The sequence below is a fragment of the Amblyomma maculatum genome, chromosome 3 (genome assembly GCF_055883805.1).
Source record: "Amblyomma maculatum isolate TAMU_Amacu chromosome 3, ASM5588380v1, whole genome shotgun sequence".
In the NCBI taxonomy this organism is placed as follows: domain Eukaryota; kingdom Metazoa; phylum Arthropoda; class Arachnida; order Ixodida; family Ixodidae; genus Amblyomma; species Amblyomma maculatum.
In genome coordinates, this window is record NC_139346.1 from 218958588 (window position 1) to 218973530 (window position 14943).

Below are 14943 nucleotides of genomic sequence, written 5' to 3' on the forward strand. Positions count from 1 at the left end.
ATGTCGCCTCTCGTGGTGAAATGTTGCATTATCATTGTAGTAACCCACCTAACCATATCTTGGGGAAATGTCCCTGGTTTTCGTAAGTGCACAGCGTTCTTTATTCTTTGAAGTGCTCGCCTTGTTTTATTATACAGTTGAACCCTGATATATCGAACTCGAAGGGGATCGTGAAATAGTTCGATATATCAATAATTCGATATACAGAAATCTGCTTGAGACACCACTTGCGATCGTGAAAAATGATACTGTATTTGTCGCGTAATCAACCTACTTGCATAATGAACCCAGCTCCCACATTTGCCCCCAAGAATTTGAAAAAAAAAAAAAAAAAAAAAAAAAAAGCGTTCGGTGGCGCGTCTCATCGTTTCGACCATCGCATCCACAGCTCATTTATGGTAGCACGCCAAGATGCTGCGCAGCGATAACGTCACTGCGTGTTTATCTTTTGACTATACTTTTTATAGACCCTGCAGTGGCAGGGAGCGAACTTGGCAGAGTGCCCGCGTAATGGCTTGATTGCACAAGCCTGGTTCGATTTATCGGGCCACGCCTGGGGCGGGCGTAGTCCACTGCTACAAAATCATTGGCAAGCGTGATAGCTGCAAATGCAGTTTGAAGCGAACAATGCTAAAAGCCGGTGTCATGATGGCGGCTGACCGCGTGCTTTCGTTGATTCATAGATGCAAGAATGAACGACTCTCGCAAAAAAAAAAAAAAGGAAAAATCTGCCGCTTCTTAATGTCCGCAGCCGCCATAGCTTACGCTGCGCCGCACGTTCAGCATGACTGCAAGGATAAACGACTCTCGCAAAAAAAAAGATCTGCCACTTCTTGGCATCCGCAGCCGCCGTAGCTTATGCGCGTTCAACATGACGACACGAGACACGCATCGCATGTCAGCCGCCGTGCACAGAGCGTTCACAGCACACACTGTTGAAGTGTCTGCCACGGGCTGAGCCAGCTTGTCCGCGCATGCGTAGTGCATGCTGCTGCGAACAAAGACCGGGAATGAGAGAGAGGGGAGAGATAAAGCTCAGCAGACGGAAAAGTGGGGACACCCTTGCGCTTCGCTTTATCGCGTTTATCGCCCCTCTCCCGAACACCACAGCTGCATTGGTTCCCTCTCGTTCCTTCACGCACATGTCTTGCAAACGTCACGTGCTGGTGTACGGCTAACATGGCGATATTGCAGGTGCATGCGCCTTTGGAGAAAGGCACGGCGCTGCCCTAGACCAGCCGTCGCCGAACTGTGCCCTCTCATTCCTTCCGCGCGCGGGTCAAAATATAAACACGCCTGTATCGCTGCGCAGCATCTTGGCCCACTGCCAAGAAATGTGTTGTGGACCGTGACTGCGCGAAACGGAAGGACGCGCTAACGACTGACGCCTTTATAATATTTTTTTCTTTCAGATTCGTTGGCACAAATCGGGGCTGAGTGGGTTCATTATGCGAGCGAGTTGTTATGCGACTAAATACGGTACATTCACTGTAATACAAATGGTTCTTGTCAGTTTTTTCGAGGCCATTCGATAATTCGAACATCGGATAATTCGAACTTTTTTCCCGGCCCCGTGAAGTTCGAATTAATGAGCTTTTACTGCATGCATAATCGAAAAATAAACTTCACAGGCATGATCATCAAATATTCTACTTCAAAAATCTACAGTATATGGACATTTGAAAACCACTGCAGTGTCCCTTTAAGGGATTAGGTCATTTCTAAGCCTCAAGTGCCAAGGCCTTCTTTGCCGCTAAGAAAACATTTTTTTTCTTTCGCATAGGTGCTAAGTATAACATTAACTCTTTTCCTACCGTGGGCAAAATGGCCATTTTCTGTAGGTTTCAGTAGGTTTTTTTTTCTGTAAAAACTATCATGTCTGAAATTTTATACAATACACAAAAAGAAAGCTAAATAGATTTGCTTTTTAGGCATACAAATTTGAATATGAAGTTGTGGGTTGTAACACACAATTTCTCAAAAACCAGATTTTAGAAAAAACTTGAACGAAACTTGATGAAATGTCCTTGTAAAGGAAACAACAAACATTTAAAAAATTTTTCGACATATACAAAATGCGAAGCATTATATTGGCCACTCCCTGTGAAAAAATAAAAGTGCAGTATTGAATAGTGTTCTTGATGCATAATGAGCAATCAACGAGGGCCGCTGCAGAGCGCCAGTCTGAAACGGTTGCCCGCACACACCGCATTTTGTTTGTGTTGTGATCAAAGCAGTACGAGACGCATCGGCCAGCGGTGAAATTTCACCCAAGAAATAAGCTTGACAAGAAAGTGATTCGTTCGCGGATCAGAAAACTACATGACGAAAAAATCACGGTACGCACAAGAAGACAAACTTGCATACAATGACTGTGCCATCTTACCCGCCGCGCTAGGCCTAATGTTCCTGGCAACCGAAAGTAGCTTCGGTGGCAGCTGCGTACGTCAAGACACGGGGTTTCAGCAGCCCGGAAAAACTAAAGAGTGGCAAAAGATAGCGGCGGACAAGATAGAATAGCAGCTTCAAGTGCGGTAACGGACAGGAAGATTGAATTTTTTGCTGTCATTGCTGGCGACGCGACCCGACCACCCAGCGGAACTTCGTTCTTCGTTGTGAATTTTAATTTCGTGAACCATTTACTTTCATCACTTGCAGACTGCAAACTGTGCTGTGATGCTCTGAAATTAATTAGAAATAAGTGGGAATACGGACTTGTTGAAATTGCATTTCGTGCACAAATGCTGCGGCGAGACATCATCAGTTCATTGCGCATTGAGGGCACTCGGAAACAACCCTTTCGCCGTGAACGTTTTCATGACATGTGCGATGCAGGATACTGGCAATCATCAAATGGCTTTGAATGATGTATTTTCAGAATTGAACGTTAGCCACCTTGAGTGAAAAACAAGCGGACTCTGGCTGCTAGTCATGCAACTGAAAAACACGAAGTGCGCGTAGTCTGTTCACAAGCTGTACGCCGAACTGAATGTGGGCAATCCGCTTTTTTCATAAGATGTGGCGCCCTCTGGGAGTGGATGAAAATTTATCTGCTACTGGTTGAAAACGTCCTTGAGAGACGCAGCCGCCTGCAAAATGACGATGTGTGTTCTTGACAGCTACTACCGGAAGCCAAGTACTGCGCATGCGCAGCTTCGTTTTCAACCAGGGGAGAGACGCGCATGCGCAGAGGGGCCTTGTGAAAAAGACGGTTTAGGAAATATTGAAGTTTCATATGAGAGAGGGAGACCTTGCCTGGGGCTTGCTAGGCTTTTTCAAATGTAACTGTGTAAATGTTTCTCTCTTTCAATCTTTAAAATTGCTTTGGTTTACTTTCTGGCTTTTTCTTAAAACTGTTTTATGTTGAACTGCAAGTTTGCTCAAAGGATATCTCAGCAACTAGAACTATTAGTTCCTTTTGTGTTGTGAAGCTGAAGCATGCCAAAAAAAATAAGATTTTTGTCGCTGCAAGAGAAGGCTGCCATCATTGCTCAAGTAGAAAAGGCAGGAAAAAATTGGATATCGCCGACGAGTACGAGATTGCGTGCAGCTCTGTGTCCACAATTCTGAAAAGTAAGGCAGCCATTCTCGGTGCGCTTGACGCCCATTTCACATGCTGCGGCTGCAGCGAAAATTTTCGGTGCAGTCGGTGATGCCGCAGTGCAATTTCGCACAGCGCTTTCACATGCAGTGAACCCGCATGCGAATTCAGTGAGAGATACCCTCAGGGTTGTTTGATATTTTGTAGAAAATGCGTACGCAGAGCGTGTTTGATTGAAATACTGAGATGTATTTTTAGATTCTAAGCAATAATTCATACGCATTTATAAAAACGAGCAGTCTTTCAGCATACAAAAAGCGCGTTGCTGCGCCGAATGAAACCATAGGACGTGAAAATAGGGGTGTCTCATGGAGGCGCGCACTCTCCTTCGATACTGGGTGTGCCAGCCCGGTGCACATCGCCATACATCACATGACGTCGCGACGCTTCTCGGCTCCTCATTGGTCAGTCGCAAAATGACCGCGCCGACGCTGCGACTGAATTCCAACGTGTTGGAAACTCCTCCGCGGCTGGAGCGACGCTCCCTCTGCGGCTAGACCGACAAGAATCGCAGCGTTGCAGTGCAAAAATCGCATCATGTGAAACGGGCCTGAGAATGGTGTTCGAGCACAGCACAAAACAGTGACGGCTGTGGCGTTCCCGGACATCGACAAGGCAGTATTTGCCTGGTTTTGTGAACAGCACGCGAACAAAGTACCTCTGTCTGGCAGCACAAGGCCTTGGGCTTTGCCTGCATGCTCGGGCATGAACAATTCAGAGCAAGCGCTGGCTGGCTGAGCCGCTTTAAATCCCGCCACGATATTGTGGCTTGCAGTGTGAAAGTAGAACTATGAAGTTGTTGTAAGGCAAGGCTCAGCAAACCAAGCTAACTGACTTTTGGCAATAAATTTTTTTTTTGCGGGCTGTTGTCTATCTTTTTTGTCTCATTTTCGCGGCAATGAAATTCTTGCGAAAGCAAATTTTTTTGCTGTCTCCAGTGATTTCGTTATTGGGGGTTTCGACTGTAAAGCTGCTACAGCGATCACTGCAATGAAGTTGCCAATGCGGACGGAAATTACTCGAACGAAAGCAGCTCAAAAATTAAAACTTGTTACCGGCAAGCTACCATTTTTAAATGACCAACACATTTTCCTCCTTCAAAACTAAACGTTCTATAAAAGCGTATGAGCTGCGTTTAGTCTTTGAAAGACAATTTGGTGTAACTTCTGTGTTCTTTCGAAAAGCCGTTACTGTGCATAACAGAAAATGGCGCCCAGTTGTGGCACGCAATTTTCTGGCTTGGGTGCATGCATGCGCCGCCCACCCGATATTTTGCCATGTAAAAATTGTAAATTGTGGGGTTTATGTACTGTGAGTGACGTCGTGGTTATGGGCTTCGGATTAATTTAGACCACCAGGGTCTTAACGTGCGCTGACTTCGCGTAGCGCTCAGACGTCTTTACGGTGCGGACCAGACGTGGCAGCCGAGGCTGGGATTTTTCCATACATGTCGCACAGGTGGGTAAGACGCACGGATTAAATGTTTAGAAAAAAACCGCCACTTATACACCGGAAAATATGGTACTTGCTAAGAGAAGAAACACCTCCTTTGCACAGAAGTTTTCTGCTGATATCGAGGCAATATTAGCTTGGGAATAATTTTTTTCCTCGTTATTTTGGGAGTCTGCTATTTTATTTCTACATATTGCATTATACAAACCACTTAAGGGTAGTATCAAAGCGAGCGCGCAGGTGTGAGCATTCCCTCTATTACAGTAAAACGAGATACATCGCAGTGATATTGCGTGTGTACGAACAGAAGCACAGCACTGGCATTTTTCCATTAGCACTTTGAACCATACGGAAGCATTGTACAGAATAATGACCGTCGTTGAACCAGTGCTGCTGTTGCACGAGCGGCTGCCCGCGTGCAGCAGTGCCATCTATGCCCTTCCTTTAAAAAACACAATGAATGAGCTGGCGCACTCATCACACTTTGCACTTCTAGTGATTGTAACATCGCGATCGCTAGTCATGCCGTACCGTGACGGGAATGTACGCACAGGGAGCAATTTGCAATTGCGTGCATCCCACACATCACATCACCGATGCCGCGAGTGGCGAACTGTGGCTGTGTGGCCTTGAACAGATCTGCTTGAATGCCTTTTCCATACATACTCATTATTGTTTCTTGTGGTGATACGAATTTTCAGTTGATACAAAGTTTTCTGTGACTCCGTGAGATTCATATCACTGAGGTTCTACTGTATTTAGCATTGCTGTGGGAAAGGGGTACACACACATGCGCTTTATTGTTGTTTTTTCAGACCATGTCACAGTGGATTGCACATCCAAATGCTGCATGTGTGAAAAAAATAACTTATGCTCAAATAGACATGCGGTCCCGTTTCATGCAAGTTAAGATGAAAGTAAGCTTTGTAGCTTTTTTCAATGCGAAATCTTTAGTACTTCACATGAGACTCTGATCACTGGAAGGCTCTACTGCTCAGCCCCGACATGTGGACACAGATAAAGCTCATTGAACTGGCTGAAAATGCCACCGCTGTCCAAAGGATAGCGGCCTTCGTTAAAGGGGGGTGATTACTTAGCTTCATGCGAGAACGCACCGTCACGTGCTAATATATGAACAATACACTTCAGTGTATTCGATACGCTATGTTGCAAATGTTTATATTGGTGAGGCGTGCTCCTTATTAATTTGGCCGGGTCTGTACGTTTCACTGCTCATGACGACGTCGCAATGCTGCGAGAAGTGCAGAACTTCAATCCATTTTGAGCATCACTTTAATAATCGTAGTCCGCTCATGGCCGGTTTTATTAGCTTCGATTCGAAGCATACGACAGCAAAAAAAAAAAATTTTTTCATGAATTGTGTGAATACTCACTGCTGTGAATTCCTCTGCCAGCCAGCTGTGATTGTTGGCATCGTTAAAATGGTGCAGAAAACTACCAACAGTGTGCTGATAGTCTGAGCCATGACGTTGGACATCACTGATGAATGCAGACCGAAGATAGGTTCCAAATCACAGCAGTGGTCAGGATACGCAAGCCTTCCTAGTGCAATACAAAGCGCCTTTTCGGCCAGGGACCCTAACGCCTTGGGCGCTGGTGAAAGTGTCTGGCACAGTAAGCCTGTTGTAAAGTTGCTAAAAATCATTTTTTCAAACCGGAATTGCAATCTGAACAGCGCAGAGTCCGCTGCAGATATAACCAGTTGACCATTCTTCGAGCGGCAGTGGCATATAGTAGTGGCTCACCTCTGCTTTGCAGGGAGATTTCCAAATTGTTGGCTTCAAACAAGTCTGAGCAAGCTCGCGAGCGCGCGCTCCTAGATGCAGTTCTTCGATCTCCACCCATGTCAACATCGACGATACCGTGAATCATTCAAGACGCTCGACGGTATAGTTGAAAGACGCCTGCAGAATGTAGACATTTCAGAGGCCAAGCGTCGCGCTGGAAGGGCATGCCGTCTGCTTTAAAAGCAGATGTTTGTCCACAGGCACCACAGATAAAAGTTTTGCTTTGCTTGCGACTTCAAAGTGAGCCTCTCTCAGCTCGCTGTAGCTCAGCCTATGCCTTGTGTCATTTCAGTCAACACTGTTTTACCAGGCGGCGCTGGCAAGAATATTGAATATATCCTCAATCGCTGATACCTCATGCAAAATAGTTTGTGTACCGTTTGCTAAACGCTATGCTAAAACTCATTTGAGGGTGAGTCGTTTGCGGCATGCAAACTTTATTTCCGTTACCACCGCTATTACACTAACGCTAAACTAAAGCTCTCTAATATCGGCGTATACCAGACTTCACGATACTGTCTGTTTTTTATTTCTCTAGTTGGTTTAAACAAACTATGACCGCATTGTAATCGTAACTTATATACTTTTTCCTTTTTTTTTTTTCATTTTCATGTATTCTCAAACTCTACTTTTAGCTATATTCATGGTCATGTTTATAATACTTGTTAATATGGTACATTAGTTAAACGATCTCATGCATTCACTTGTTGTGCCCTTATGTATTTAGGTTGTATTAGGATCACTCACCTAATTTTTGTGGTTATACGGGATTATGGAAGTAATGTGTGACATCAAAGAAACTGTTCTGAGCTACCATGAGCTCGTGTGGGCTTTTCTGACCCTGCATAGCAACCTGAGTATATGTAGGCTGTGCTGTATTCAGCTGCCAAAGGAAATGAGATAAAGGTGGAGAATTGTGGTGCACATCTAATGCTTCTGGTTTTTGCCGCATATGTCATTAACTCAAAAAGCTTTCACATGGTAATAGGCACTTCTTTCATTTCAGGTAGCTCGAGCTGTAAATTAGTAATACAAAATGAGCCCAGCCCGTGTTCAGTGAAGCGGCCTGTGTGTTTGGCTAACTCTTAAACTTGTTGTCCTCCTCCTCAGCCCTGACTGTGAGCATTCTCCGAGCCCTTCTGGTCCGCTGTGGTGAATCTCTCCGCAGTCTGGACCTGCCTTCTGCATCCCACGCCCTTGACTACAAGGCAGCCGAAGCAATCAGTGAGTGTGTTGCTCTTGGTGGACTGAGCAGCTGTGGACCCCATAATTTACAGTCCTGAGGCGCTGAGAGGCGCCAGCAATTAGTACTTGTGCTTGAATCGTATGACTCCCTCATCAGGGTGTGCTGATGTTTGTCTGGCGGTAAAAGCTCCATTTATAGTTAAGGGGGGGACACGGCTCTTTGCGGCCGAAAATCGGTCTCAAAATTGGTTTTTCAATTTCTTTATTTTCGCGGTCCTAAGACGTTTTTGTAATTACCTGCAAGTTTTGGTTGAAAAATAGCTCCTATTTCACACGTTACAGTGTTCCAAAGTTGCAAATCAGGACGCTTGGTCCTTTAAACCGAGGCCAAATCGTGCTGAGTCTTTATTGGCCGCAGATCAAGAAATATGCTCTCCACATGGCCGCAGATCAAGAAATACGCGCTCCACCGGCATCATTTTGGTCTCGTTCGAAAGATTGTGATTTAGGCTATTCCCATGTCATGATTGGCATCCGTGAGTGAACACCCGAAGCGGGAAACGAAGGGACATTCGCACGCTGCTTTTGTCTGAAAGCATGTGACCCAACTGGCCACTTTTGGTTGGCTGCCGGCGTCGGCTGCTTGTGGCCTGGCGCCATTTTGAAAAGGTCGCACAGTTAGGCCTAGCTGGCTTAGCGACATTTCGCCGTCACGACCACGGCTTGAGACGCAGAAAATTTAGGTTCGAGCAACATACTGGCCTAAAATGTGAAGAAAGGTGGAGATAAGAGGCGTGCCGGAGGTGTGGCAACGCGGCATTCTGTTATTCGCAATCGAACGAAGTGTCGACGCTCCACGGCGGGCCTATAAGGGCCCATTGCGGTGGTGCTCCGCACGACAGAAGAGCGCAACGATTTACTCAAGGCGATTCCTGCCGCATATGAGCATCATAATCATGACGATGCGGATGAAAAGCTGATACCTAAGCAGTTCTCATGGGTGCGACAGATCGAGTACTCTGAAAAGTTAGTGGTGCGGCGGCAGCGGCGATTGTGAAACGGCGTCGCATATGGCTTGCAGAATCGCAAAGCTTGTCAGAATAAATTTCCTTCAGAGTTGCAGGGGCAGTTATCTTGATGGGAAACGGTGCATTCACACCAAAAACCCGTCTGAACTTATTTTATCAAGTTGCTGTTAGCCTTAGTAATTCAAAAATTGTCAAAAACATTTTTTGCCGATTTCTCAGAATTGAATTTTAGACAGTCACCATTTTGGAGGAGCAATATCTCAACAGCTATTGCTGTAATTTTTTTTTTATCAGAAAGATAACTGCTTTTTAACCACTGTTGTTTTTTTTTTTTTTTGCCAAAATTATCAAAATAAATCATTTGTCCCAGTCACCAAATTGAGCTTTTTCTTTGGCAAGTTTGACAACTTACAACTTTCTTTCAAATCATCCTAGAATGCTCATTTATGCTCTGTTGGAGTCCTTTGTGATCCTAGATTATTTAAGGATCAAAATCTTCTCCTCAAGATCTGATATTTACTAGCCACGCTTCCTCCAAACTAAAGATTAGTTTTCCTTAAAATATTTAAAACTACCTGGATTAGGTAAAAACAGATTGCTTTTTCAGAATGAGCATGAGAAAATGCTTAAGGGGCAAATGTGATGTAAATACGCCCGTAAATAAGTAAATTAAATATAGTATGAACATGTGTGCTTCTCACAATCCCCCGATTTTGATGATGTTGCAGTTTTGGAAGATCAGTATTTCTGGTCCTGCTCTTGCTACAGTTATTTTCTTTTGCTACAAAGCTAATTTTATGTATCTTTTGACACCAAGGTAAATGTAATAACCATACGAGAAAATTCACTGAAAAGGTTTTCTTAGCACCAAAATGGACCTTTCCTTTGCGGATTTTTTTATGGTATAACTTTGGCTCAAATTGGTATAGAACATTAATTTTTGCTTTAATTTACTTTCCAACCATTTTTGATCATATTGATATGTCAGTCCTTGCCATAATTTAAATCTACATGTTCTGACATGTTTTTCCTTGTTTTCTCAAAACTGCAATTTTGAGGTTGCTGCAATTTTGGAGTAGTGATATCTGTTGAACTATTTGTGCTATTGCTTTAATTTTTTCCTTGTTGCAAAGTTATTAGGAGCGATATCTCTTGAAATATTTGTGCTATTGCGTTCATTTGTTTCTTTGTTGCGAAGATATTTTCTTGAAGAATGCTGTGAGACTTAAATATGTGCAGTTATGGTAAGGCATGGAGGAAGGAAAGCTTAGGAGAGGCCCTGACGTCATTTTTTTGAAGCCGGCGCGGCCGCGCCGCGACCGGGCGCTGCAACGTCTCTCCTCCTCCTTTACCCTTTCTCCGCGACGCTCACGTACCTAGGGCCCTTAGCAACGCTGTTGCTAGTGGCCCGAGTTTTCATAGCAACGCGTCGCCGTTGCTAATGGCCCGACTTGGCTAACCCTAAATTTTGACGTCACTTCTGCCACACTTTCTCCAATGCATTGGGAATGGCAAGGGCCTCTCCTAAGTTGTTTCTTTCCTCCATGTGGTAAGGCAAAATTTACAAAACTAATTATCTATAATAGGTGTCAACTCAAGCTTTTCCACAGAAAAGTTTGATGTACTCAAACATAAGTTCAAATTAATCTAGCACCTCAATTCTTGGTTAGTTGCACTCTGTGATGTTTCTACATCATTTTGGCTCATTTTCGTCATGCTCTAGTGTGTTTATTAACTAGCTCACCTCCAAATGAGGAAAATTAATTAGGCAAAATTTTGAAAACTATCTGCTCTACGAAACAACCAATTATATATTTGAAATCAGCATGTCAAAATACATAAGCGATGTAAGTTTAATCCGAATCGGTCCATAAATAAGAAACATTTTCTAAGTGGGATGTCTCCCCTTAAATGATCTAGAATCACAAAGGGCTACAATAAAGCATAAATGAGCATTCTAGGATGACTTGGAAGGAAGTTATGGCTTGCCAAACTTGCCAAAGAAAAAGCTCATTCTGGTGACTGGGACAAGTGATATATTTTGATAACGTTGGCAAAGAAACAATGGTCAAAAAATAGCGTTGCTGCAGAACTTATGAGTTTATCTTTCTGGCAAAATAAAAATAAAAAATAAATTATAGCAATAGCTGCCGAGATATCACTCCTCCAAAATGGTGGTGTCCAAAATTCAATCTTGAGAAATCGGCGAAAAATGTTTTTGACATATGTTTGAATTAGTAAGGCTAACAGCTAGTCGTTAAAATGAGTTATGACTAGTTTTTTGTGTGAACGCACCGTTTCCTATTGAGATAATTGCCCCTGCAACTCAGAAAGAAATTTATCTCTGCAAGGTTTGCGATTCCGCATGCCGTGCATGAGGGCGTTTGAAGACTGCCGCACTGCTAACTTTTATGAATGCTCGATCTGTCGTATTCAGGAAAACTGCTTGGATATCACCTTTTCATCTGCTTTGTCACGATTACGATGCTCGTACGCTGCAGGAATCACCTACGGAAATCGTTTCTTCCAATCTGTGGTGCCGAGCACCACCGGCTACGTCGTTATCGGCTCATCGTGGAGTGTTGGCGCTTCTTCACTGATTGCAGATAACAGGATGCCATGTTGCTGCGTCACAAGAGCGCCTCTTATCTCTACTTTTCTTTGCTTTGTAGGCCTGTATGACGCTCGAACCTGAATTTTCCACGTTTTACGCCATGGTCGTGATGACAGAACGCCGCTAAACCAGCTAGGCCTAACTGCACAACTTCTTCAAAACGGCGCCAGGCCACTATTAGCCAACGCCGGCAGCCAACCAAAAATGGCCAGTTGGGCCACATGCTTTCAGAGTTCAATAGCAGCGCATCTTTTGCGCAATTTTGTCTTTCTGTTTTCTGCTTTGGGTGTTCGCTCATGGACACCGATTGTGACATGGAAATAGCCTGAATCACCATCTTTCAAACGAGACTAAAATGATGCCGACGTAGCGCGTATTTCGCGATCTGCGGCCGATCTAAACTCAGTGCAGTTTGACTTCAGTTTAAAGGGCCAAACGTTCAGATTCGCAACTTTGGAACATTGTAACTTGCGAAATAAGTGGCATTTTTAAACCAAAATACTGCAGGTAGTTGCGGAAACGTCTGAGGACCGCGAAAATGAAGAAATCGAAAATTCATATTTTAGACTACTTTTCGGCCACAAAGAGCCCCTTAAAAGATTGCATAAAAATAATCTCTGCTAAATCCAAACTCACATCATCTACATCGGAGAGGGTTCCTTGTCGTCTGAAAGTGAACTGTGGTGCAGCCTGGGCTCTGTGATCAGTCACAGAAACAAGAACACTGTTACTGTAAAAACCTGTGCTTAATACAGACCTGCATATAATATGAGGTACAATTTCGGGATAGCAAAAAATGGAAAAAAAAAGGTTATCATCCGTGTGTAATGCGAGTGAGGAAAGATCACCCAAGTATTGATTTGCGCTGCATTTTGCAGTTGCGTGGTTGCTCCTTTTCTCGTGTAAAGGCCAGTGCAGGTGGTGCCATAAGGAAGACGGAGGGGTGGCTGATGAGAGAGGAATGCTGGCAACACTGACTGAGTGGGAGACGCCATTACGGGACATGTGTCGGGCATGTGCACGATTGGGATCCGTGTTGGCGTGGTCGTGGTGTGCGAGTGTGAGCTCGGTGCACATTGCGTTTAGTGTGCGAACTGTGTAGAAATGGGGACTTTGGCGTGGGGCTGTGTGTGTGAATAAATCATTCCCTTGACAAATGGGGGCTCGTCTGACAGGACCGACATGGCGACAAATGCCGAACGTCCACAACTGGTGAAAGCTCTTCCATGTCCACAGCAAGTTTTGACCGCTATGACTACAGATACACCACACAAGCGTAAGCAACTGGCAGCGAAAGTGTGCCAGATTCTCCTCTCTACACCTATCAACACCAGCAGTACAACAGCGAAGCAGGCCATGGAGGTTAGGCCTACCAGTGCATCGCAGGGGCCTCAAGGCCATTTCCAAAATTAATCTGGTACGAAGACAGTCAACCCCCGCAAACATTCTTGGATCGATGTGTTGAGTACTGTGATATAGGAGGCATTCCGAATGATCGTCGGCTCCAACTTGTACTGGCGGCATTGAGGGCTTGGTGAAACAATGGTAGAGGTTCATCAGCGGCCACTCTGACTGGGCTTTCTTCGTTGAAGACTTCAGGGTCAAGTTCGCAGCTATCGACCACAGTGAGAAATTGAAGGCGGAGCTAGCGGGACCCACTCAGCATCCTGCTGAGAATCTAAAACAGTTCATGCACGTCATAGCGGAATACTATGAACGCATTGGAGAGCTTGTCACCGACGTGCAAAAAGTGCAGCGGGTCAGGCGGCAGATGCACCCGACTTTTCAGGACCTGATGAACAACATGGAATTGGAATTCGCGAACCTACGCGACATGTCAAAGGCCGCGGGTCCTATTCTGGAGCGGGCATGGCACCGCCTGCATTACGCGCCACCACGACTGCGAAAAGCGCAGGCAGCACCCAACCTCATCTTTGTTGACGCCGACGCTCCACACTGTCGCTGCCCCGTTGCAGCGGCCTCAACCGATACATTGTTCCGACAGGACTGGTTGCTTTGGCCTGCAACAGTTCTTGCGTCCTGGCACGAGGTGCGTCCTTTGGGCTCAACGCTGCGAGCTGAGGACCCCCTGTGGGTGCCGCAAGATGCCTGTGCACAGTACTAGTCGCCAGCATCAGCGAACGAAAAGGCCGCTCCGCACTAGGCATCACATGGCTCAAGCCTCCACCTGATGCTATTGTCTGCAACAACGTTACGAGATACTTTTCCAGTTCTCAAACTCCGGCACGCCACCTAACGCTTCTACGTTGCGCTCCGCGCGGGGGCGCGCATGACACAGTTTGCCCGGACATGGCCGGACTGAACGCAGCGGCGCGTGCTCTTTTCAAAGCGTGCGTGCGTGCCTCCAGACGGGCCGTAGCCCGGCGAATAGCAGCACAACGTTGTTTTTGACACCAACGTGTTACTAGCTGCAGCGAACGTAGCGAACAGCATGTTGTGGTGGGTGCCGGGCATGTCCTGTGGCAGGGTGCACGTCTGGAAACGTTTGCTTTTGTATGCGCGGTTGACGCGCAGTGTGTGACAGTGAATCATGCCACGCTGTTTCGTGCTGGGTTGTAAAAACGGCTACGGTTCTGTGCAGTCTGTTGGAGAGAAGAGACATTTTTTCAGGCCGCCCTGCAACGCTGAACGCCTGCAGCTATGGGAGCGCGCAGTACCAAGGCAGGACAAAAAGCTTTCGAGCTCATGTTCAATTTGCCACCATCATTTCCACGATGAGGATATTTTGAAAGCGTTCGAGCACAAAATTTGTGGGGATTCGGTGATGTAACCACGTGAAAAATGGGCACTGAAAGACGATGCCATTCCTAGCCTCTTCCCAAATTGTCCGAAGTACCTTTCGAAACTGTTCGAACACGACTGAGAAAAACGCAGTCGAAAAGGGCACGAAGCTGTTTGCCTCGCAAATGACAACGGCGTCCATACGTGTTACATTGTCATCGATGCTAAACATTATATATCAGTTACCTATTTGACAAGGGCGGAATTTACATATTGACCGTCAGGCTTAACCACGACCCATTGGGGTAACAGATTAGCTTTGTTTCAGTTTGTCTTAAAAGTTACAGATGCACACGTTTACTACATAATGCTTATTTTCATTTTCAGCAGCATTTTGACCTGGCACGTTCACTTGAGGTGATGAATCCCGTCCTACTGTCATGAATTTATCGCAGATATTTCGCCTGCTGAGCTTGTACACACCTATAAAAACAGCACTGCGTGAAAGTGTTC

The 14943-nt window shown here is 45.3% G+C and overlaps 1 protein-coding gene across 2 annotated transcripts in view; it reads left to right on the forward strand.

Moving 5' to 3' along the window:
• Nucleotides 1-14943, forward strand: part of LOC146197737 (putative RNA-binding protein EEED8.10) — a 135373-nt gene that overhangs the window by 26307 nt on the left and 94123 nt on the right. For both annotated transcript variants that reach the window (XM_084599648.1, XM_084599649.1), the window contains exon 7: nt 7972-8085. In XM_084599648.1, coding sequence (XP_084455774.1) covers nt 7972-8085 — 114 coding nt within the window. The remainder of the gene's footprint in view (nt 1-7971; nt 8086-14943) is intronic.